This window comes from Oculina patagonica, chromosome 7 (assembly GCF_052425735.1).
Source record: "Oculina patagonica isolate OP01 chromosome 7, crgOcupat, whole genome shotgun sequence".
Lineage (NCBI taxonomy): Eukaryota > Metazoa > Cnidaria > Anthozoa > Scleractinia > Oculinidae > Oculina > Oculina patagonica.
Window position 1 is genome coordinate 31,572,534 of NC_135764.1, and position 25,234 is coordinate 31,597,767.

The following is a 25,234-nucleotide window of genomic DNA, read 5'->3' on the forward strand; positions in this document are numbered from 1 at the left end:
TTGCGTTTTTTTTTCTTTATTTCATTATTTTAAAGAGAAACTATAAAGTTAAAGGAACTGCGTCACGGATTTTAGCCAAATTTAGGCGTGGGAAATGACCATCAAAATTCGGTGAAATACAAAAATAACCTCTAATAGAGTGAAGGAACAATTCAATAACACAATGAAGCTATGGTTTTGTCATTTAGATCCATAGAAGTAATTTCTTCGGAAACATTGTTTCATAGCGAATATTTGGCAAAACTTAATAAAATAAACTTAACTCAGCCGTGACACAGTCCCTTTAAGCCTTACTTTCACAACAACGCAAGCATAAGAACAACAGTCGTACAGGCACTGGGGAACGCAATATCAAAATGTTTTAACCTTTTTGCTTCGTTTTTCAGTGATTCACGTTGTCCCCGAATAGAGAGCCTGCTCGCAGGCTATGAATTCTTGTGCTTCGCAAATCAGAAAGCATTAGCTGGTTAAAAATTTGCATGTCTGGCTGGTTGGTTGTGACAAAGGAAGTTTTTATCCAGCAAATAGTTTTTGGGAACTGCACGCGCTGTTTCTGCTTGAATGTTTCCCCCAGTTTAATTTTTCTAAAGGTTGAATCCTTGCCCAATTACTATGAAAGTAATAACTCGTTGCCATCGGTTTTGCATTTGTAAAATTAAATCTCATTACTAAATTCCTGCAATGTAGTCTACCTAATCATAATGAATGTGTTGTTTTTGCAACCAATCATGTGATACCAAAAACTATAGTGTTCTGTCTGTGACATTCCAGCGCTTGTTGCCAGTTGTGCCGTTCACGTTTTTCCCCGTTACATGATTTCCCGCGCTTGGCACCGGTAACATGTTTTCCCGCGCTTGCCGCCCGTTACATGATTTCCCGCGCTTGGCACCAGTGACATGTTTTCCCGCGTCTACCGCCTGTTACATGCCTGCTTCTAGTTCTGGGCCGGGTTGTTCAAAGCACGATTAAGCTAATCCAGGATTAGCGCAAATTTTGATATCAGCTTTTCAACTTTTCAGTGAGATTTTCTGTTTATATTTTCCGTTGTTCAGCCTTGCCATCGACTAAACTCAAACTCCACAAAACGTAAGCAATAAAAACACTTTTATGCAAGAAAAATTGAACCCTCGATTAACTTTTAATCCTGGGTTAGTGTTAATCGGCTTTCGAACAACCCGGCCCTGATTGGTTGATTACATTATTTTACGCCCCAGTGTTTGGCTCGGTGTGTTGTACGATCATTCGAGATTATTTAATATTTTAGACTACAAAAGTCATTACAAAATTGTTGTTTTCCTGCGCTTGTGGCGACAGAAATCTTTAGCGTGTGGTTGTTCTCTCTTATCACGATCACCACGTGAGGGAAGTTTGATCCTTGAAGGCTGCCGAATCATAGAGCAGCCGAAGGGCGTCGTTTACTGTATATCGTTCTTGTCTGTACTCGTTCTCTTTATTCAGTTTTACACTGTATGTGATCCAGCACATTAAGGCCGTGCCTCATTCCTTTGCACGTGACGAGATCGAAGTCTCTTCACTTGACTGTGTGCCGTACAGATCTGGCAAAACGGACCCTGTAAAGAACAGAAATCACATGTTCAAACTTCAAGCTAAAAAAATTGTGTACAGCAGCAGGGCTGCAAATAACAGTCGGTCATCGGACATTGTCCGACAAAAATTTGCTCATGTCCGACGAACTCTGAAGTGTGGTCGGACATAATGTCCAGACAATTTTTTGATCATAAATCATTTTACGGCAACAATGAATAAAAATGTCCGACGACAATTTTGATTTGTCCGACCAAGATGGTGTCTCAGCAGGACATATGTCCTTTCAAGTGAAAAAAATTATTTGCAGCCCTGCAGCAGTGGATTTCGCCCTTCCATTTCACGACAATTCCCGGCTTTAATTATCACGAAGGTTCGCTAAATTCTCCAGAATATTGCCAGGGAAGCTCAGTTGTTGGGGAGTGGCGTCAGACTCTCCATATCAGAGCATTGTCCTTATAAATCAGGCGCTTAACCTTACAAAGAGGTTAGACTTTCAGTTTTAGTGTGTACTTCCTTGGAATAAAACAAAATTTAACATCAAAAACAAAGCTTCATCCTTGCTCCGAGGGTTTTCTCCGGTTTTCCTCCCTCCACAAAAGCCAACACTTTTAAATTCCAATTCGATCGGACATACACGGCCCCACAAGCTTCTACCTTTAAATTTATTTTTTTAGCTAGACAATGAGTTCATGACTCACCACATCACGCGCCGGCAGGCAGTCTTCGTGATAAACATGTTTACAGAAGAACACGACAACATGCGAGGCTCGTCTTGTGTCTGATGAAAAAGCACAAACAACAAGAAATATAAGTCAGTAACGCTTTTCTTGAGCTATAGCATTCACATTCAGACAAACAGCAAACAGGGAAAAAAATTTGTTCTTTGTTTTTCGAAAAGAGTTTAGACCGACCTTTGTGCTAGCCTGATTTTCAGACTGTATAGGTCGCTCGTAGCCACACGCTCTCCCCCTTTCCGAGAGAGTGCGTGACCGCGAGCCTGGACCGTCTGTGTGTACAATGTGAATTAAAAGAAGATAGCAAAAGAAGAGCTGATTTTTTTTTGCAGAGTTGGTCTTTATTACACTAACCTTCAGCAATGACCGTTCCTTGACATATTGGACACTTCGTTTCATCTGCAAATACAAAACTACCAATCAGTCATGACAGAGTAGCTTGCGAGAGCAGACGCATTTCCGGCCGTCGCTTGAAATGCGTCTGCTCTCGCAGGCTATGACAGAGAGGCCCGAATGAAATTTCTTTGTAAATGTAAAAGCATAAATGAAAACAGCAGTCATCTATAAAACTCCAAAAATAAGTCCCCCTACCAAACGGTGTCCCTCCCTCCTCATATCTCAGACGGAAAAATCCCTCCGATAAGAAGGCAGATTCCGAATATCAGTCCCCTTGAGTAGAGCTTGGTTTTATGCTAAGAGTTACCCCCGCGGTTCACTTCACACCCTCCGCAAAAAAGGCTCGAAAAAAAAAAAAAAAAAAAAAAAATGGTTTTGATTTGGTAATTTGTCTCTAGAATACGTACCGTCAACAGACACACCCTTCTGCTGTACTTTACTGAGTCTTTGCAGCAAGGACACACTACAGGAAGAAAGAAGATCGGTTGTCTTTAGTTCGTGGATTTAGTGAATGAAACACGATTAATTGAAAATTGGTTCATGCTGTAGCGTGCACTATCGAGTTATGGAGCACGCAGAAAATTTGGAGAGAACGAAAGAAGCGTAAGAGTTGCTCGAGGTGATAGCCGCGAGCAACTCTAGATTCTCGAACCAATTGTTTTTATGGCATTGCCACAGGGCACAGAGGAGTCAAGTCCGCAATTCAAAATCTCTACCGTGCAAAACAACCTTCAAAAGCTTTTCAAAGCGATCGTGTGAGCCGTACGTGATACAACGCCGTCATACGATACTTGTTTACAGATTGTCTGGTCTGGTGATATCGTCTTCATACCCTCATGCGACATCCGCAGACATCAATGTTTGTGGGCGTTACCAGAGAGACCAGCAGTAAGAAAAAGAGAGTCTCTTTTTCTTCTCGGCACTTCGTACCTCGTCGGAAAGCTTCGCTTTCGCAGGCGACCATTGTCAGAATACGATATCACCAGACGATCGCATGACGGCGTTGTATCACGTAAGGCTCACACGATCACTTTGAAAAGCTTTTGAAGGTCGTTTTGCACGGTAGAGATTTTGAATTGCGGACAAACTTGACTCCTCTGTGCCCTGTGGCATTGCCGGTGGAAATGTACATCAAAACCCCAAAACGATGCGAAGCGTTTTGCTCACGCTATCAGCGTGCACTATTGGAATACGGTTCCCCCTACGTATACTGAATTTGATTGCGCAGCCTAAGCCAGTCGCTGATGGTACGTGTACGCGCTCAACAAAGACTTACAGGACATTCTTCATTTCGATAGAGCAGTTTTCAATTGAGTGTAGTAAAACCAAAACCAAAGTAATTACTCTGGCCAATCAAAAAAGACACAGACAATCCAGTCAGCCAATCAAAACTCGAAGCAAATATGCGAAGCCGGCACGAAGCGCGGGAAAACGTGTATGAGCGAGTCACGATTGCTTTTGGTTTTACTTCTGATTGGCTAAGAAAGTGGCGCGAGATTTTTAAACCAATCACTGAGCGTAGTAATGCAAAACCAAAGCAAACGCAAATTACTTTCGACACTCAAGTGAAAACCGCTCTAAGTCGGTTTGCTTTATCGAAGCCTGACTTATTGAAAAATTTTGGTATTCTTAGACCATCTTGCAGGCGACCAACCTGGATCAGGGAACTGCTAAGTTCTACAGAAACTAATGTGTGCGTTGACGGCGAGAACGGGAAATACGGCGGTTAATTTATAACCTTATCAAGTGTTGTTTCATTCTCACCTGTCTTTGACAAGAATCTTTTTGCAGCCTTCACGAAGAGAAATCTAAAGACAAAAATAGGTCAAAATGAATCCGTGAAAAGTTCCAGCAGTTCTTGAAAGCCGCTTCCAGCAAGCAAAGGTTTGATACGCCGATCAAATGGTCAACATTTGTTTCAGTTGACATTTTATACCTGTAAATTGAAATCCTGAAGGATCTTCACCAGCGAATCCCTTAGACCAGGAATCTTCATTCCTTCTGGTATTCTCTGTGAAATGAAGATAGACAAAACCGTCAGCTTGCGTCAAGACTTTCATAAGTGAACACATGAAGTAGTTACGGTAATAAAAAGGTGCCATGAAATTAGTCCCTTCGCCGCCGTTTTTTGCGCGACGATCCAAATAATTAGTTCTGGTGCATTAAAGTAAGAACAATCATTTATGCCAAGCAAATTCAGTTGTAGAAGTGCTGTACCTGAATAAGTTTGATGGGATCAACATGGGTTCCGATATTTTGCAGGAGACCTGTGATAAATTCTAAAGAAATAAGGAAAAAGAAAAATCCCATTAATCGTTTCATTGGCAACATTTTGGCACGTTCCACTGAAAAATTCAATTGACGCTCTCCTCATTGTTGACTTCGTGGTTTGCTCCAAAACAATCCATCTGGGAGACGAAAATGCTAAAAGAACAACGGCGTTCACACTTCGTTCGCAAACTCTGAAGAAATTAAATACCTGGTTTATCAAGAGAATAATTGATAAGATCGTCCCACAATTCCTCGTCGTCTTGTTCCTTGGCGAATTCAATTGCCTGTCAATCAACAAACATTACATCACTCGAACTATCAACCATCTCTGCAAACACTTTGGCTCTTTCGTGCTAGTTATTTATTTTGTGATAATTACCGCTCACTTTATTTCACTACACTAACCTTTTCTACGTCGTTCTCGTCTTGAATTATCAGCTGCAAAGCTTGCTTGTTGTTTCCCATACGACCTATAGCCACCACAACAAACAAAACACGTCACCAAAGCCGAGACCAAAAGGATATTTTGTTGTTTAAATGGGCCTACTACTAGACTTGCTTACAAGTCGAGCTCACAGAGCGCGAAGCGCGAAGGCGAGCGCGCAGCGCGAGAGCGAGCGCGAAGCGCGAGAGCTCGAGCGCGAAGCGCGAGAGCTCGTCGTTCGCACCGGGGTCTACTACCACCAAACCGGAAATGAAAAAGCGAACGACTTTTAGAAAGTCTAGCCTACTACGTACGCGCCTTGTTGTACAGCAAGCAAGAAATTGCTAGAAACTCATTGCCAATACATACATCTGCGATATACGAGCCACAGTAAAGCAGACCCGTTGTACAGTGGAACCTCGATTTAACGAACCTCTATATAACGAAGTCCTCGATATAACGAACGATATTTTTCGTCCCAGTAATAGCAAAAAATATGAAAAAGAACCTCGTTATAGCTAACACATTTTCCCAGTCCCTTGGCCCTTCGTTATATCGAGGTTCCACTGTAATACAGTTTTCATGTTTCCAACTAATAAGGAGGAAAATAAATCCAAATATATCTTGGCTTACGCGCGTTGTCCTCGCTTAGCTCTGGGTACTTATTTCCCACCGCTTGACACTGGTTGCACGTTCTCACTTCCTAGTTCTGACTGGTTTGCTGACTTATTTGAATTCGTTGTGATAAACAAAAGATAATTACTTTACAACGGTCAGGAAAGTAAAAATATTCTAAAATATCTTAACTTAAATTAAATACTCACTGAGCAAAAAGACCATCTCTGGAACCAAACGTCTCTGTTCACACTCATTTAAAGCCTAAAGGAGACAGGGTGAACTGATTAAAAATAACTGACTAAAAAAACTTGGGAAATGATGAATCTGTTAGTGCCGGGGAATAAAACGAAATCACTCTTGGAAATCAACGGCTAGCTACCTTTTGTAGCGGATAATAGTTGCTGTTTCTCAGGAATGTAAGAAGTTTTGGACGGTCGAACTCTGCGTAAAGAGGAATCTGAAAAGAAGAAAAAATTTTATTATTGGAGCTTTATTCACTGACTATCAATAGCAATTAAGTGTTGCTTTGGTTTTGCATAGACTGAGGTTTAGAACTGGTTCATAAAACTGGTGCAATGTGCTCCAACCAAACGGAGTGAAGATAATGTGGTGAAAAAAACATAATCAAGCACGAGGTCGTCTTCTCGCGCTTGTTTTCCCGCGCTTGGTGGTAGTTATGAATTTTTCCGCGCTTGCTGGTAGGCACGTGTTTCCCGCGCTTGCTGGTAGTAATGTGTTTCCCGCGCTTGCTGGTAGTTATGTGTTTTCCCGCGCTTGCTGGTAGTAATGTGTTTCCCGCGCTTGCTGGTAGTTATGTGTTTTCCCGCGCTTGCTGGTAGTTACGTGTTTTCCCGCGCTTGCTGGTAGTTATGTATTTTCCCGCGCTTGCTGGTAGCTATGTGTTTTCCCGCGCTTGCTGGTAGTTATGTATTTTCCTGCGCTTGCTGGTAGTTACGTGTTTTCCCGCGCTTGCTGGTAGGCACGCGTTTTCCCGCGCTTGCTGGTAGTTATGTATTCTCCCGCGCTTGCTGGTAGTTAGTTATTTTCCCGCGCTTGCCGGTAGGCACGTGTTTCCCGCGCTTGCTGGTAGTTATGTACTTTCCCGTGCTTGCCGGTAGGCACGTGTTTGCCGCGTTTGCTGGTAGTTATGTGTTTTCCCGCGCTTGTCGCCGTTTACGTGTTTTCCCGCGCTTTCCACAAGTTACATTGCAGTCTAACATGATTGGTTTGTTTCACAGTTCGTGGGCAGTTATATACTCAGCCTCTGTAATAGTGTTGGTTTCAGTTGTATGAAAACCTAATCTTATCTACAAATGAAATACAAACAGCAAACCGGTTTTACCTGTAGTTCGTGGTAATCCATTCCAGCCTGTGGATCCCTCACAAACAGCGTGTCTAGATACTGAGCCAAACAAAAATAATAACACAGTGTTAAACGAGGCAATATATTTTTCTTTCCTTACACAATTCTACGCCGTATGCATGCTTCCTCCCGGAGCAAATTCATGTAAAGATAAGGTTCATGAACCAATTTCTAGTTCAAAGCAAACAGGAAAACAGCAAATAATACTGACCACATGGAGCAGTTCCGATCTTTTGTTCAGCTGGCGTACAACTTCTTCAACCTTTAAATGATTGAACGAGAAAATCGAAGATGACACACCTTGTCACAACCGCGACAAAAAGATAAGCGAGTGCACGATCCCCGATATAACGACTTCCCGTTCGCAATTTAGAAATGTATGTTATTTTACCGGGATACTGACAAGCATGGGCATTCTGCTTATAGGACAGTACTTGCATTGCAAAAATGCGCAAAATTAAGAGAACAGACAGAAGAAGAGGAGAATCAAACTGCTTACGATATTTTTTTATTAGTCGAATGCACAACTGAAAAAGATACACTTACGGGAATTTTGTCCACATTGTCAATCAACATCTTCACTGCTTTCTGTAAAACAAATAGCATAGGTTGCGCTACATAAATGACTTAAAACCGCATGGAACTTCAAAACAGTGGTTTGAAACTAAAGAAAAAATAATAATAAAAATACTTCAAAGGTTTTTGGAGAATGATGCTCGGAAGTGTTACCTCTTTGTCAAACTCCATTAGCATGATAATTTTGTCCTGGATTGAATCGAACAAGTTGTGTTGATGAATCAAGTTAAACACATCACTGTGGCCAAGTCTGTAAAATACGCAAACATCAAAATTACTGAAAATTACTGAAACAGAGTGCATGTAACATTTTAAGGAAATTTGTCAAGTTTAAGGTTAGGCGCAACTCACTTCAGATATATCGCCAGTCCTTTGTCATATCTCGTCAGTCGCGTGTATCTGTAATAGAACCACAATGTCAGCAACTGTTCGAATTTGTGTGTTAAATGTACAACAAAACAGGACTAGCAAGACTCTTACAGTTCTCCAAGCGTCTCCAGTAGAACGCGATTTTCAGGATCTTTTTCCAGCTGATCCTACAGAGCAAAACAAAAATTAAGTTGTTAATGTTTGGTCAGTCGGCTAGAACGTACTGCGTTTAAGTGCCATGTGTCCAACTTACCTGTATTGCACTGATGATGGGCTGTACGCTGTACAGATCTGCTGGCCAATCCTTGATCAGTGCCTGAAATTTCTGAAACAAAAGCAAAAAGTTTGAAAACTAAGAAGAGAATGGAGATTTTAAACAAAACAAACAAGACAAACTGCTACTGGAACGGCGTTATTTTAAGGTCTAGTGTGTTACAGCTTCCCCAGCTCAGACAATGCCCCCAACCCAGTTGTGTAGACACTTCAGTTCCCTACTCGCAAAGACTTGTTATGCCGTGTGAAAACAAACACCGCAAAAGCACAAGGAAATTTACGACATCTGGCCGTGTCTGCCCAATTAAAGGGAACCTCTGCTCTTGAGGCACGTTGACACTGAGTCGTTTGAAATGTTGCGTAAATTTCAAATTTTACCGGACAAGGGAGAAATAGGCATTTAATAACAACTTCTAAGGAAAACGATTATGGCTTTTAAATTTCCCGCGCGAAGCCATTTTGGAATTTATGACGTCAGTGCGTTGCCCAATATGTTTCACACAAAAAATCTCTGCTTCCTTACAATAACGGCAACGCAGTGACGTCATAAAATCCAAAATGGCGGCGCGCGGGAAATTCGAAAAATCAAAAACTGACAAATAAAAGACCCAGTATTCGAATGAAAAAACGAATTTGCGACTTTTAATAACCAAATCGATTTTACACTGTTGTTAACCTTTTATTTTGGCCAGAACTGTTTTACAGCCGAGGTTCCCTTTAAAGCACTCATTCCAGATTCGCCTCGCGTCTGAGCATTTGAGCCTTGTAAATAGTAAACATTGTATCCTTATGCTTGTGCTTATGTTGACTTTCGTTTTCACTGGGCACAAACTACTAAGGCTTGCGCTTGTGCTTGCGACGCTGGTGAAAACCAGGCATTAGTCACCTTGTCGTCTTTCTTGAGGAAGTCGTACAAAACCATTTCATAAATTGCTGAGCTCAGCTTTACTGTGCTTGTTGGAATGTATGGTGCAATGGCCTGGTGGAGAAAAACAACATCAGCGTCAAGTTTAGTCAGAAAGTGATGATAAGATAAGCAAATGGAACCGACTGGTAATCAGAATCAGGTAATGAAATTTCCCTTATTATATGAAAAAACAAACAAACAAACAACATGTACCTCCAGTTGATGCTTCCTGGCAAACTTATACACTTCATCTTCCCAAAGTTTCTTGTCATCATTCAAGACTTTTACACACGTTCTGTAAAAAAAAAATACACAGAAAGAGTTGAAACTCGAAATTGCATTGTTACTTTTGGGGCTTCGTTTCTTTCAGAATGGCTTGCGACTTGATAAAAGTAGTCTGCGTTGAGCCTAGTGGTCCATACAGGCCAAAGCTTATCCCAGTTTCTGTAGCAGGAGGTGACTAGGAGTACTGTAATGATTCAATTTAGCACGTGGGGCGCTCATTTACTTTGGGCACCTCAAGGGATGGCGCTTATTCGAGACAGGGTGCTTATTCAGGACAGGACGCTTATTAATTTTTTTTAGAAACAACCAAATGTTCAAAACAAACCTTTAATAATATTATTGAGTTTATCTATTCTACATCAATGACTGCAGTAAGGGCAGTTATCAACAATAGGGGCGCTTATTGGAATAGGGGCGATTATTACCAAAAACACATTCAAAGGGGGTTGCTTATTTGGAAGGGGGCACTTCTTGGAAGGAGGGCACTAAATTGAATCATTACGGTATTTCTACTCCTCTCTGGATGATGGGAGGTGCAGTGGCCTAATGGTTAGTCCATCACAGGGTTATCCCCCAGCATCAAATTAGTTCATCGGTACCCATTGTGTCTTGCCCAAGAACACAATACAATGACCCCAGCCAGGCTCAGACCAGGACGGCTCAATCGAGAGTCCAGCGCGCTAACCATAAGGCCATTGTGCCTCCCACATGAAGTCAAGTTATCAAGTCCCTTTTAAATATCCTAGAGATGGTACTTGAGCCAAGTGAAGCACATGACATTGAAATTGTTATGCACTAACCTTGCAGCTGTTTCGTATTTTCCTTCCTCCATCAGAGATTTCAGATAAGCTCTTCCAATATCCTTGTATTTGCAAATGCAAAAACACAGGTTAAGAAAGTTATTTTGTTGAAAACTGTTAGGCTTACATGTATAAGAGCCCATTAGAGATCTACCACGCATGTTAACTATTGAAGCTCCCCCAGGGGTTTCAGGAACAAGGGAACATGGATATTAACTTTTTGTGAACATGGGAACAAAAGAAAAATACCTTATTATAGGAAATTAACGATACATGTAATTAACGCGAATTTCAAAAATTCGTGTTAATTTAATGTACCTTAATTTAAGTCATTGTTGATTAAAATCACTCTATTTTACAGCATTGTTATTTTAAGACACCTTTATTTCTGGGTAAGTTATGTTAACACGTCATCTACTTCTCCGTCAAAGCTGCAGGGATAACAGAGGCAGTGGAAAATGCTAGGAGGGGATGTATTCCATCCCTGGACCCATGCATTGAATACTATTCACTTTTTGGTCTGTTTAAATATCTTTGTTGTGTATGGTTTATCAGAATTAAACCTCAAGTTCTGATGTTGGACGTTCTTGTTTTGTCTTTTAACTAGCGCAGCTTGCTATAAAAATTACTACGCAACAAATTCGCGTTAATAAACTGCATGTAAGCACACATCACACCAGAATTCGCGTTAATTAAATGCATGTAAACATAAATCTTCGACAATTCGCGTTAATTTTATTACGCGTAAATTTTGTTTGCGTTGTTAAAATGCTTCGTTATATTCCTATAATAAGGTAAAACTGGGATCACAGGAACAAAAGAAAATTACTTTTCGGAAACACGAGAACACAAGGAAAATTTTGTTGGGAACAAGGGAACATGGTCCTCCCCCCCCTGCCCCTGGGAGGCCCTCACTATCAGCTGATCTGTGCTTTCTGATGCTTATCCCTGTTTTAGAGCGTAAAGGGAGAAGGAGTATGGTTACTCCCCCTGGGAGGGGTGCTAGTCCATCACAGGGTTACCCTCAGCATTTTGTCAGCTTGCTCTAATAGGTAGCATTCATTTGTAAACACTCCTGAGTGGAGTGAAATAAGTGTTGTTCAAGAACACAGCACAGTGCAGTGCAGTGCAGCAAAGCGCTGCACCAGGCCGGGCCAGCCTGCCCCGCACTGCACCACACACAGTGCAATGCAATGCAATGCAATGCAACACAACACAGCACAATCCTTTTTTTTATTTTTTTATTTTTTTATTGCAATTACAAAAAAGAACATAAATTACACAATAAAGTAACATACATTTTAGGAATAGAAAAAAGAAATTATAATGAAAAAAATAAATAAATAAATAAAAATAAAGTTAATTAATAACTATGATAATTACACTTCACTATTACAATTCTCAAGTTATTACACACACACAAAGATAGCCTTAAGGTTAGTAACATTTGAAATAATAACAATAATACATAAAATACACAGCACAATCCTGGTTAGCACTAAAACCTGGATCCGTTACTCCACGGCTGCAATCCCCCTTAGGCCACTGCACCACCCTGTGAGTAAAGACAAATCTTGTACTTACCTGTTGATTGTGTTTCTTGACCTCTTTACTGTGTGTCTCTGCTGCAACTAAAGCTTCCTGTGGTAAAAACAAAATAATTGAGACCCTTGACAACAAATATGCACAAGTAATATTCAGTATAAAACATATAACTCACCATAGTGAAAACGCAAAGGAATAAATTTTTAACTATGCTATTTTAACATCCTTGGCTTTATATATTTTTTCTGTACCTCATATTTTCCATGATCTACGAGCCATTTGATGTGATCATCAATGTTTCTAGGCTAAAACAAAACACCAATATTAACTTGTTTATCAAACGATGGGCCTAGTGCTTTCAACAAAAAAAAAAAAAATGATCTATTTATAAGTTTTATCATGACACACCTTGGCCAGCACAAGGTCTTTTGGACTAACAATATAAAATAGGTTCTCCTCAGCAACATTCTCTGTAAAGAGGAACAGAAAAGTGTAAATATCTGGGTCATTTACTGTGATCACACGTTTAAGTAAAAGACCTAACCGTTGGCAACATTATCAAAAGACTACCGGTAGATGGTAAAACCAAGTGTTCATGTGCCTTGGGTACCAATATTTAACACAAAGTTTATAAGAAGCATTTTAAGTTAGCCTGTGTACAGCCGTCCCGCCCTGCTAAAAAAATATTGCATCCCTCCACGATTTTTTTGAGCGGCTGTACACAGGCTATTTTAAGTTATCTTATATAACTTTTTATGATCTCGCCGATTATTGATATTATAACTAACGTGGCTTACACTTTACTTTACATTTTAGGTATTTACAATTTAACAAATAATTTTGACTGTTCTTAAAAAAAAAATTAAAAAAGGCAAAACGATCATAGGCATCTTTATGAGTGGAAACGGACAAAGAGGATTAGGTATTAAGTAAATGTTCATAGAAATAAATTCATTATTAAATGGATTTTACATATTTTTCTACCATTGGTTAGCAAAACAATAGCATTGATGAAGTCATGTTATGCACATATTCTTAAACCTATCAAGCACCAAGAGAAATATCAAATGGCTGACGTAAAGCAATGCAAGCAGAAGTGTAATATATTAATAAACATTTAGAGTTAATGTTATCTATCTGTTGAAGCACTGTTACCTACCACACTGAAAGGAAGTGGAAGGACTGTCCAGATCATCATGCAGAAAAGCTGACAGATGCGTAATAAGCCAAGCATCAAACGTTAATTAATCATGCATTACTGTAGTCATTACCAAATTATTGTCTTGTCAAGTAGATTAGTTCTATTTGCAAGACTATCTGAAAAGTTATTACAAGAGAAAGCCGTATTATGTGTTAAATTATAAATGACTCCTAAAACCAACTGTTGAAGGATACTGAAGAGAAAGGCTGTCACAAGTGTTGATTCATTGGATAAAATATTATTTGATGCATGTGGCTTTAATTTCTCATTGTTAATTGACACAACTTGTAACTCAGCAATTTTTAAGTCATGCCTTTTAAAGAACAGGAAACTAAAGATCTGGTTGCCAGATCCCATTTTGCTAGTAGACGATCACCACTAGACTATTCACTAACAAACTCTAAAATTGTCAATTTTCCAGTGTATCAACTTTCAGATAGCACTTGCAGTTTAGACTTAAAAGAGCAAATTTTTTTGTCAATTTACCATGTAGACTACAAGCAGTCCCTCTTTTTTTGCAGAGTCCGTCCAGCTTGAGGTGAAAATTTTTTTTCAATGAGCCTGTCGAGCTTGAAGCGAAAAAAGATGAACGCGCGGGCGGAGGAGGCGGGGCTAGGCGAGAAGTGAAAAAAATAGGGACTACCCGCAAAGCCACAGCGTTTGACCTTTCACGGCCGAGTGATTTTTGGCTTCGATTTCAAATCTAATTTGCCGTGTCCAATAATATTTCCGCATTTTGACGTACTGTCAATTGACACCGCTGCACTTATAATTAGTTGGGTTTGTCACGTACGCATCAAACTCAAAGCTTTTTTGATGAATCGTCTGCAAAGTTTTATCTCTGGCGATTTATACATTTCCAGTAATGTTTATTTTTATAACACTGATTCACCTCTATGGGCTACTTAATGTAAAGGCAGCTTGATGTAAGTGTTTAAAGCGCTTCTGTTTGTTAAATTTTTTTTCCCGGGTTGTAATTTACGAAGCTCGCGCAGAACAGCCGTTTTTTTTTTTATGAGCCTTGAATTTCGGTAGAATAAAGCTACTTTTGGTTGAATTCTTCTCTATTATTTTCACTCTGTACTTTGGCAGACTTGCTGCACATACACTGAATTAAAACTGTTCTTCGGAGATGCAATTTTATGGCGACAAAATAAGTCTTGAGAAGGGATTTCGGGAGCTCAAAAGCTCTCGCTCCTATCGCTTCGCAATATGACATGCAAGTGTTGACAACGTATTGACATCTTGCTGTCAACGATCCAAGCGTTAGCCAATCGTATTTTTGCGTTGTGAGAGCAACGCATAATTCAAACACTGTGGCTTTGCGGGTAGTCCCTATTTTTTTTTCGCTTCTCACCTCACCTCGCCTCCTCCCCCCGCGCGTAATTTTTTCACTTCAAGCTCGACTGACTCTTCGAAAAAAAAATCGCTTCAAGCTCGACGGACTATGCGAAAAAATTGGGACTGCTCGTAGTCTATTTACCATGTGGATTAAAAGATTTTAATAATTTGAATAGTTCATTATCTTTTAAATTTGCTAGTAAAAAAAAAAAATTACGGTTTGTCCACTTTTTCTTCTGTTTGTCCATCTGTCTGTCAACTGATCAACAACGGGACAACAAAATCCTACCTAAGTGATAATCATCACAGCGATACTGCTCAAATCCTCTGACTGACAGAGCATCTGCTGAAATCTCCTCAGGTTCATTGAGGCCACGTGGTGTAACAATTCTCAGCTGTGGTCTGTGTGCAACTAAGGGTTCACCTTTCTGTCAGTTGATAGAAAAATTTGACTCAGAATAATGTGATTAACATTATGTTTTAACACTGGTATACCTGCCAACTTTTTCTGGGTCGAAGGCGTGAGATTTTTATCTTGAGAGTGCCAGGATTTCCGAAGAGGATACGAAAATGTCCGAAGCCTCCCGAAGACGTCCGAGGAATTCCGAAGATGTTCCGAACATATCCCGATCCTAGTGCATGGACATGTTTTGCTAAACACGACCCCATTTCAAATGCTCTTCTCATCAAAACTCTGAGATTTCGGAGAAAGTATCGGCATTTACTCATTTTACATGGAGTTTTTGTTTCTCACATTGGTTTGAGTTTACATTTTTTGGAAAGTGTGTCCATTTTGGTTGTAAAAACTCGCATTTTTCAACTAGGCGTGAGAAATTGGTTCGTAAGCGTGAGTTGGCGTTAGATCAGGGTTTTCAATTCGCAGGCGTGAGAGTTGGCAGGTATACACTGGTTGTGCTCCTTACTATTTCAAGGCACCAGAATTAGTTGCTCAGACTGGTTAGAGCTCATCGTATATTTCCTTTACTATACATGTACATGTATGTATATGGAACTCAACAAACACAGTCAAAAACCAAGTTCTTTACCATCACACACGTTACCTTTCTCGTTCCAGCTTCGATGTTTGTCATGTAAGACAGAATAACCTGAAACAAATTTACAAAAATTCTTAGCCTAAAAAAATTACTTGGAGTGTAATCATTAAAACCGAACAGTCACACAAAACAAAAAAATAATTATTAATTAAGAGCTTACCAAATCATTTTTCAGGAATGCAATTCCAGAAATGTAATAATCGGTTTTAAATCTGGCAACTGCAAAAAACAAAACGAAGTTTTGAGGTTTAGGTAGTACTGATCAATTGAATTCAATTGGACAAGGTAGATTCTAAAGTGAAAACCTCTAAACTTAAGAATTGAAGAAATGATAATATTTACCTATTTCCACAACCAGGGGAGGAAGATCTGATCTTTGAACTAACCTTTCCTTCACAACACAAACCTGAGGAAAGAGAATTTATTATACACGAGGACAAGACATATAAGTAGGATGGTGTGGTTTTTTACTAGGAATACGTTGGAGCAAAATATTTGGAGTCAAGTCAAACAAATGGCTTGTACCTGAACCGTGTCTGCCCAGCCAATGAGAAGAGTGACATCATCTCTCCAACACAAACAACAACGATACAATTCAGGTCTGTAGCTGAAAACCAGAACCCACAAATTAGAAGACATAAAAAATCCTGACTTAAAACTATCCATCATAATTTTTTATTTAGTATTTCAAAGAGGGAAGTATAGGTTACTTAATTATTGAGATTCAGTGATCAAGAGTTCATCAGGCCTAAGCATGGTTTATAAACTTTGAACAAATAAATGAACAGTGGAAAGAATTATGCCTAAAGTTCTGGAAAGTTATCAGCCTCTACTGTTTCAGGGTGTGGCTGCTTACAAGAGTTTATTCCTGTAAACAATAAGCTCTAGTTATGAACACTTTTTCAAATTCCCATAGTAGTTGCTTACATAAGCTTCGACTGTAATAATAAACAATTGAAGGCGTAAGCGCAAGAAACGCACTTTGTGTTTTGGCCAAATTGAAAATTCTCACAAACAACTCCAAATTTCGCACGCAAGTTCGTTTACGTGTGCTCAACACTGCCCTGTATTTAGTTTTGCTGGTCTTTCCTTCGTTTTCGAAAAATAACACATGCAAAAAGACAAGGTTTTTGCTTGTGCGGCGTCTTTTGACTTTTCTTTTACAAACGATAAACAAAGGAAACCTTTTGTTTCTCAAGACGATGAAGTCAGCTAAATTTTTAGGGTTACAGTCCTAGCCCTAACGCAAAAGGTAACCCCAAGGCCGTAGGGTCGGGGTTAGAGTTTCAGATTAGGGTTACAGACTTAGCCCTAACGCAAAAGCCTAGCCCTAACGCAAAAAAAAAATAAATAAATAAATAAAGTTTAACACTAACCCCAAGGGATTAGGGAGTTAAGCCGTTTCAAGTTAAGTTTAGGATCAGAGTCAGCCTCAACCTTTTATAGATCGCGCTTTTAATGCAACTAAGCTTTCACGCCAGTTTGCTTGCAGCTAGCTTTTCTGCAGTCTGCTTGCGGTTAGCTAGTTTTTGTTGTTTCGGGCAAGACTATTTTACTCTGTTTAGTGTTACCGTTAGCTGTAATTTGCCGAGGTGAAAGTGAAATAAAGACTGATTGTTGATTGAATACGCTTGCTCGTGTTGTCACATTATACTAGTTTTGCTTTCAGTTGAGTGCCGCCGGCTTGCTCTCACTTCTATCTCCACTCCTTACATCATCACACATCTACAAAATCCCGCGAAAACAAGATAAACTAAGGCACGAATCGATTGATTGATTTATTGATTGATGAATATTTAATGAGACACAGAAAATAATTTTGCGAGGGAACGTCCCCTGGGGAACATATAAAGAATTTTTTAAAGTCTAAAACCAGGTCACTTCTCGGCAACTTTGTCGCGGCAGAACCCAAGCGGACCCTGTAAAACTCGCGTTGACGAAGTTCCCGGCAAGAAACCTCTTGTTTTAGACTCTCTGTGCGGCCAGGCTCAAAACTACCTTGTTTGCAACGTTTTTTCCGAAGCGCTAAACAGCGCTGTTGTACAAAACAAAGGCAGAAACATCACTCAGTTCTTCGAGCGATGCTGTAAACTTACGGGTATTCAGACTTAATGATGTCCTTCAACCACCTGGCAGCCGCACTTACGCTAAAACTAACCAAAGGCTTCAAATGATTTTCAGGAACAAACGGCCATTTTTTTTTTCTCTCTCTTTCCTCTCACGTGACACCTATCAGGTGACATCGCGTCACAATGTGTTATCCAGTCCTTTTCGTAAAGCGAATCCTCAAAATGGTGGCTAAGGAACTAAAAAGCATGGCTCTGACACGTTTTTCAACCTCCCCGGACAGTTAAATAACGCTAGAAGGAAAGATTTACACGCGATGTGTCGAAAAACTCATGCTGCTGGCTGACTGTGGAGAACGTAAGCTTTGCAAAACGCCTTTGTCCTTTGCATACGTAATTTCTAAAAAACGAAGCTAGATTCAGCGAATTTGAATACAGATCAATGTTAAGCACACGTAAACGAACTTGCATGCGAAATTTGGAGTCGTTTGTGACATTTTTTTAATTTGGCCAAAACACAAAGTGCGTTTCTTGCGCTTAGGCCTTCAATTATTGGATGAGGTTTTTGTGATATCTGGAATAATCAAGGTCGAGGTAAGCTGAAGGCTGAGGCTGATAACACTTACCGAGACCTTGATTATTCCGGATAGCACAAAAACCGAATCTAATAATAGTTTTATTATACACTGGGTACATTTTTGGTAAAGAAAATTAATTCAGACAAATGATTTCAACCTGTTTCAACACTTGTGCTAATTCCTACTTGTCATCCTGCTTTTTCCTCAAAGTATTTTTATAGTTCCTTCCCAATTCTCAACTCAATTCTTTGTGTTTTCCGAGACTTTATGGTCCAATAATTTTTCAACTTAGGTCAAATTATTGCTCGGTTGAAAAGGCGAAGTCCTCCATGAACTATGAATTTCCTTCGCTGCCAGATGCCTGCCACATTGCTCTTGGAAATCATGCATTGCACGTGCAACCCACAGATAAGTGAATAATCTGCTAGCAGATTATTCACTAATCTGTAGGTTGCGCCGATTCCCAGAATTAGCTGTAGGCTCTTAGCCAATAAGAAGACAGCTAACGACTACAATGTATAATAATAATTATTGTACATACTTTCCTGGCTCTCTTTTTATGTGAGTTATTACTCGTTGAGAATTCAAGTCAAAAACCTTGACTTCCTGAAACAGACAAAAAAAACGGGTATTACGCCAATCGGAAGACCTCTTTCTTAAAGTGCAACAGATTAAGCAGGGGTGAGAACTTAACTGTGGTGCTGGGCATTTCTCATTTTTGCCAAGCTGAAGGGTTTTTTTAAAAAAATTGTTCAATTTGTGGTGCTTAAATGAAACTAGGGATACAACAATAAAAACAGACCATTTGAAGGGCTGATACAGGTAGGAGGTGCCTGCACTTTCATATGAGTGGAAACAGAAGTTTAACTGAGTGTTCTTTTTAAATCAAATGCTTTTTAAGATAGTATGGACTAGGAACATGTCCTATAAAATATCCATGGAAGACAGACAGGCTTTCTTCATATCTCATCATACCGCATCATTGGCCCATGCTATGAGATGTGATCTCCATTTAATTGTTCTGATGTTTCCTTCTCCTTCATGTAAGATTGTAGCTTTGTTTCTGAACCAGCCTCTCTCAGTCAAGATTAGCTACAAAAACACAAAACGGAGAGTGTCATTGGACATTGTAACAACGCAGTAGTTCACTTTAGTTATTAAATAACAGGAGTCTGCATTCAACTCTCATACTGGCCATCATCAGGGGCAGGTCCAGGAATTTTCTTAGGGGGGGAGGGGGGGGTGCACCACTAAGGAATGGCATAACAGACATTTTTTTGCAGAATACCAGTTGTATACCGGTAAGAAAGTCACCAGAGGGGGGGGGGGAAGGGGGGTGCACCCCCTGCACCCTCCCCTAAGATCTGCCCCTGATCACCCTAGCACTGAATTTTCAGTTTCTGTCTTGCCTAACAACACAGAATTAAGACCTTGGCCAGCGCTGGAACCCAGAATTTGCACAATCTGGTGTCCAGTGCTCTAAACATAAGGCCATCATGTCACCCAGCAAGATTACCTGTTGGGCATTCAGACCCTGATCAAAATTTACATTTTTGTGAATGAAACAGGGAAAAACTTACCTTTGTTCCTCCAGTTACATACATCTTTGTTCTTTTCTTGGAAAACTCAGGATCTAAAGCTACTGACTGAAAACAAAAGGGGTATAATGATTTTGCCATAATTTGATACATTCAATAACTTAATCAGTTAACTTGCTTGAAGATTTGCTTCGCATAAGAAGAAAATAAATTTATATAAAACAATTAGTTTAAGGAACATTTTGCAAGAACAAAGCAGAAAAGTTAACTAAAATAGCTTGTCACCTTAACAGGAGAGTCAAAACTGGCTTGAACATTATTCTCATTACTGTAAAGGCCATTTATGACAACCTGAAAAATAAAGGACAAAGAGCAACTCAACAGATGTCCTGCTGGAAAACTGGGGATTTTACGACGAAAATCGTGGAATAAGCCCAAATTTTTATGTCACTGCCCTGCCCACCTACTTTCTTCTGTAAATTCCAACCGTTGCCTTTAACTAAGAGCTCACTATTTACATCACGATTGTTGTTTTATGAAGTGTCAAATAAACGGTCAGTAAAGAGAAACTTAATAAACCTTGGTTAAATGAAGTGCTTGCTATTTTCTTTAAGTGGTCCTGTCGAGATTTGGCCCTAATTTTATGTTTTGGTCGGAAAAAAATAACTTTCACCGAGATTATTTTTCAAGTGCAGTTCAAACAAACAATCATAAACAACAGTGTCGAGAAGGAGGCGCAGCACATGTGCCACAGGAATTTCTGGAATTTAACAATGAAAGTGGGCGGGGTAGAAATATGAAAATTCGGGTTGGTTCCACAGTTCAGTGATTTATAGTATAACACATCGGCAAAACTTCTATAATTGAACAAGGGACAGGGCCTTCCACATCTACCAACATCTAGAACAACCATAAGACTGTTGCAAGTTGCACCGTGTTTCACAATTGAAGTTGTTGTATTACTTGTTATTTTAGATGTTGCTGCCACCAAATACCAAGTCATATTCACTGGCAACAACCTACGTTAAACAAACAGAGTATGAACTGAGGTCTGAGTACATTTTGTCACTTTGTTACGCATTCTTGTTTTCACTTGTAACTTAAAATTACAAAAGAAAACAAGACTGTGTAACCAAAGTAACCCTCAGGCTGGTAGTTTTTTATATTCCTTCAAAAACTCGTTAATAATTCATACAGAAAATACAAATGAAATAAATGTTAAATGAGTGTCTTTATATCTGATAAAGACACAGCTTTACTTTAAGTCCAATTTTCTAAGCCAAATAACCCCAGATCCAAATATAAGTGCAAGTCGGAATGAGTTACATGTAAACTACATCAGAAGATTTCTAAGCCATCCAATAGATTCACAGTTCGTGTTTTATCAAGTCTAAAACACTTGGCTGCACCTTGCGTTTTAAATTGTTGTATTACACGTTGTTTTAGATTTTTCTACCACCAAATACCAGGTCATATTCACTGGCAACAACCTACGTTAAACAAACAGAGTATGAACTGAGGTCTGAGTACATTTTGTCACTTTGTTACGCCTTCTTGTTTTCACTTGTAACTTAAAATTACAAAAGAAAACAAGACTGTGTAACCAAAGTAACCCTGGTAGTTTTTATATTCCTTCAAAAACTCGTTAATAATTCATACAGAAAATACAAATGAAATAAAATGTTAAATGAGTGTCTTTATATCTGATAAAGACACAGCTTTACTTTAAGTCCAATTTTCTAAGCCAAATAACCCCAGATCCAAATATAAGTGCAAGTCAGAATGAGTTACATGTAAACTACATCAGAAGATTTCTAAGCCATCCAATAGATTCACAGTTCGTGTTTTATCAAGTCTAAAACACTTGCTGCACCTTGCGTTTTAAATTGCTTTATTACATGTTATTTTAGATGTTGCTACCCAAAAATAACCAGGTCATATTCACTGGCAAAAACCTATGTTAAACAAACAGAGTTTGAAGTATGAGGACATTTTGTCACTTTGTTACGCCTTTCTGTTTTCATTGGTAATATAAAATTACAAAAGAAAACAAAAATGTGTAACCAAAGTAACTGGTAGTTTTTATATTCCTTCGAAAACTCATTAATAACTCAAAAACAAAATACAAAAGAAATAAATGTTAAATGAGTGTCTTTATATCTGCTACAGACACAGCTTTACTTTAAGTCCAATTTTCTAAGCCAAATAACCCCAGATCCAAATATTGGTGCAAGTCAGAATGAGTTACATGACTTGTACCGGTAAACTACATCAGAAGATTTTGAAGCCATTCAATAGATTCACAGTTTGTGTTTTATCAAGTCTAAAACACACAGCTGCGCCTTGCGTTTTAAATTGCTGTATTACATGTTATTTTAGATGTTGCTACCACCAAAATACCAGGTCATATTCACCGGTAACAACCTACGTTAAACAAACAAAGTTTGAAGTATGAGGACATTTTGTCACTTTGTTACGCATTTCTGTTCTCACTGGTAACTTTAAATTACAAAAGAAAACAAAAATGTGTAACCAAAGTAACCCTTTTATATTCCATAAATGCAAACATTAATTTTGCTTCTGCTGTTTTAGCTTTATTATAATTTTAAATCACCACAGACTGTAATTATTAATTTACACTTACATCTAAAATGACAATCAGTAGAAATATGTTTTGCAAAAAATATAATTATTAAATATATTTTTTTCTTTTTTCATTCTGCTATTGGTAATACAAACAGTTGAAATAAAAGTCAGAGTAAATTGAAACTACAACTTAAATCCTGGTTAGTTTGGTAGATATTTGTTCAGAGGCTAGGGAAAGAGTTAGCAAACTACAATAATGACAACATTTTTGTAACCACTTCCTGTCCTTTAAAGGAAAACCCAACAAAGGGTTAATTAAATCAATCATACGGAGTAAAATTAATGTTACCTTTAGCTAGAATTATAAAAATGCACAGAGACTTTTAAGTGACAAATTTGTCAACCAACAATGTCATAGCGGAGCTCCCCAGCAGGGACCGCAGGGTGGAGCCCCGTAGCCATAAAAATAGGAGAATCATGCATGCACAGAAATAGGAGAGCCATGCATTTGATTTTTCATGGTCATCATGGCTAGTGGCATGGTTCGTGGGTGCAGGTGCCCTCTGTACATACATATGTACATACGTACGACATGGAGCAACATGGTGGCCATATTTCAGAAAAAGGTTAACGCTGAGGTTAACATCAGCTTATATCTTTGATATTGGACATCCATGTTATGGTCAATTGACAGCTGTCAAAACAAGGCATGTGCTGACTATTATCACATGACCATATCGTGGGCTCACATGTAGAGCTTATTGAGGTCATGTGGTTTTTTGAAGTTGACTGCTGACCAGGCAATGGTTTTCCATTGGATCACAGGCTCAAGTCCTTTCTTTTCCCCTGTCTATGGTCAGTAAATTCAGATTTACATGAAGGCCAAAGTAAATAACTGGGGAGCTCCTCTTTCAGGCTTGGCTAAATCTATTTAATACAATGTGTAGTTCAAGCAAGGAAGGTCATTGGAAATTCTGAGGAGGAGAGTGATTTGGTGCATCTCTACCTTATAGATTTGTAATTAAAAATTTAAAATTTTGCTGAGCTATTCAGCTGGTTCATGCTTTTAAAGGAAAGCATGAAGTTAAACTGGAATTTCCAGAAACTTGTGTAGGGGTTCATACCAAAAACCTTCCATGGGAGGATTAGGGATATTTTTTGGGAAAAAAACAACAACGCGAAAGGCGAAGAAGAAAAAACAGAATAAAATATTTTTTGATGTGCTTACACGGCCATCATCTGAACAACTGGCTATATAGTCTCCACTTTGATCAATGCTTATTTGATTAATAGCAGTAGTATGCTGAAAAGAAAAAAAAACACAGTCAGTTGCAGTCTTCTAATTAGGATGACAAATTTCCTAACAAAAATCCTGAACAGTTTAATCACGAGAAAAAAAAACATACATTAACACACAAATTTTGGGAAAGAAAATATAAGACAGACCCATATGTCAGTCTTATCAGCCGTTATAATCCATCAAATATTTTCGCTCGTGCCCGATTAGTTAAAAAGCATCAGGTGACACAATATGCCCCAACTAAAATTGGGGAATATCCGAGTAATATTCCCCAAGTGAGATTGATTTAAGTGCGCAGGTTCAGTTTTCAGCCCAAGTAAATTGTGAAATAAAATAGAACTAAACATTTTGAATAGACCAACTACATTTTGAACACCAACAGAATTATTTTAATGTTTAAAAGCTTTGAGAGAAGGTTTCCCGAAGTAAGGGGCCTTGTGTAAAAATATTTGAAGGATAATAAAAACAATAGCCTCAATTTGTTCTTGGACATTATCTGGTCACAGTTTTCCTAAACTGTTTGCTTCTTGGAACAGATATTGTCCACGGACAAATATCCGTGTATAGTTTCGCCCCAAATGGAGGCTATTGTTTATATATGTGGTTCGACATATCAGATAAGACTATTTAGGGTAACAATGATCCCACAATTCTTCCATGCATCTACAGTTCAGAGGAGAGAGTCAGAAGTATCAAGAAACCATTCTTTGTTCTTATTTTAATGTGCTGATTATCTGCTGTACTTACTGATGGATATTTTTTGCTACTGCTTGGGTTTCCCTGGTGATCAAGTATATGAACAACTCCATAGTGAGTCCCAAGGGCAAGAAACTGGGAACAAAAAGAAAATGAAAATGTCAAATAAAATGGGAAGGTTGAATGGGAAGCTCTCCAGCCTATCAAGAACAACATCACGAGATAACAATTCTTCTTGCTATCCTTCTGTTTCTATGTTAATTTGATTTCATAGTCTTATAATTCATGAACATCGCAATCTATGTCTTATGACAGAGTTACAGAATTCAAGGTACCCCTCCCCCAATGATAAGGTTACATGGCGTAGGGCTCGAGTACCTTCGTATGCACTGCCATACAGCTAGCACACTCTTCTCCATTGAGAATTGTATTCATAGCATTTCCAATCCTTTCGTATTTTAACTTGGGTTCTACTTCGTCCTCATCCTCATCCGAGCCATCTTCTTCTTCTTCTTCATCGTCATCATCATCATCATCTTCTTCTTCCTGCGAATTATTCAACAACGGTGCTCAACGACAAATTATTTTTCCTATCTGATTAAAATACATGTTATAAAGAAGCCTTAAAGATACACTGAAAAAAAATTACCGCGGTATTTGTGTTGGATTTCATTATTTTTTCTTGGTCCTTTCTGTCTTGTTTATCGGCCATTTTGACGATTCCTTCCACTGACCACTAAGGCTTGTGGGATGGATAAGGGATC

General features: G+C 38.9%; 1 protein-coding gene across 3 annotated transcripts; it reads right to left on the minus strand.

Moving 5' to 3' along the window:
- Nucleotides 1-25,234, minus strand: LOC144659825 (vacuolar protein sorting-associated protein 41 homolog). Of its 3 annotated transcripts, none has more exons than XM_078520349.1 (39): nt 25,120-25,234; nt 24,849-25,016; nt 24,522-24,605; nt 23,703-23,777; nt 20,174-20,239; nt 19,931-19,996; nt 19,326-19,442; nt 18,892-18,956; nt 16,232-16,313; nt 16,049-16,112; nt 15,867-15,925; nt 15,713-15,757; nt 14,941-15,079; nt 13,269-13,316; nt 12,518-12,579; nt 12,361-12,414; nt 12,149-12,205; nt 10,565-10,626; nt 9,693-9,774; nt 9,459-9,551; nt 8,553-8,624; nt 8,411-8,466; nt 8,282-8,329; nt 8,084-8,180; nt 7,901-7,942; nt 7,566-7,616; nt 7,334-7,393; nt 6,371-6,448; nt 6,198-6,252; nt 5,355-5,419; nt 5,158-5,233; nt 4,896-4,957; nt 4,615-4,689; nt 4,443-4,486; nt 3,086-3,141; nt 2,637-2,681; nt 2,247-2,326; nt 1,176-1,571; nt 1-934 (listed from the first exon to the last, which is right to left on the minus strand). In XM_078520349.1, exons 1-38 carry the CDS (start codon nt 25,180-25,182, stop codon nt 1,485-1,487), a joined length of 2,700 nt encoding a protein of 899 aa, XP_078376475.1. In that variant the 5' UTR covers nt 25,183-25,234; the 3' UTR covers nt 1-934; nt 1,176-1,484. The 3 variants fall into 3 exon arrangements, with proteins under 3 accessions (XP_078376475.1, XP_078376474.1, XP_078376476.1); XM_078520348.1 differs by having other exon boundaries at nt 1-940; XM_078520350.1 differs by lacking the exon at nt 13,269-13,316 and having other exon boundaries at nt 1-940.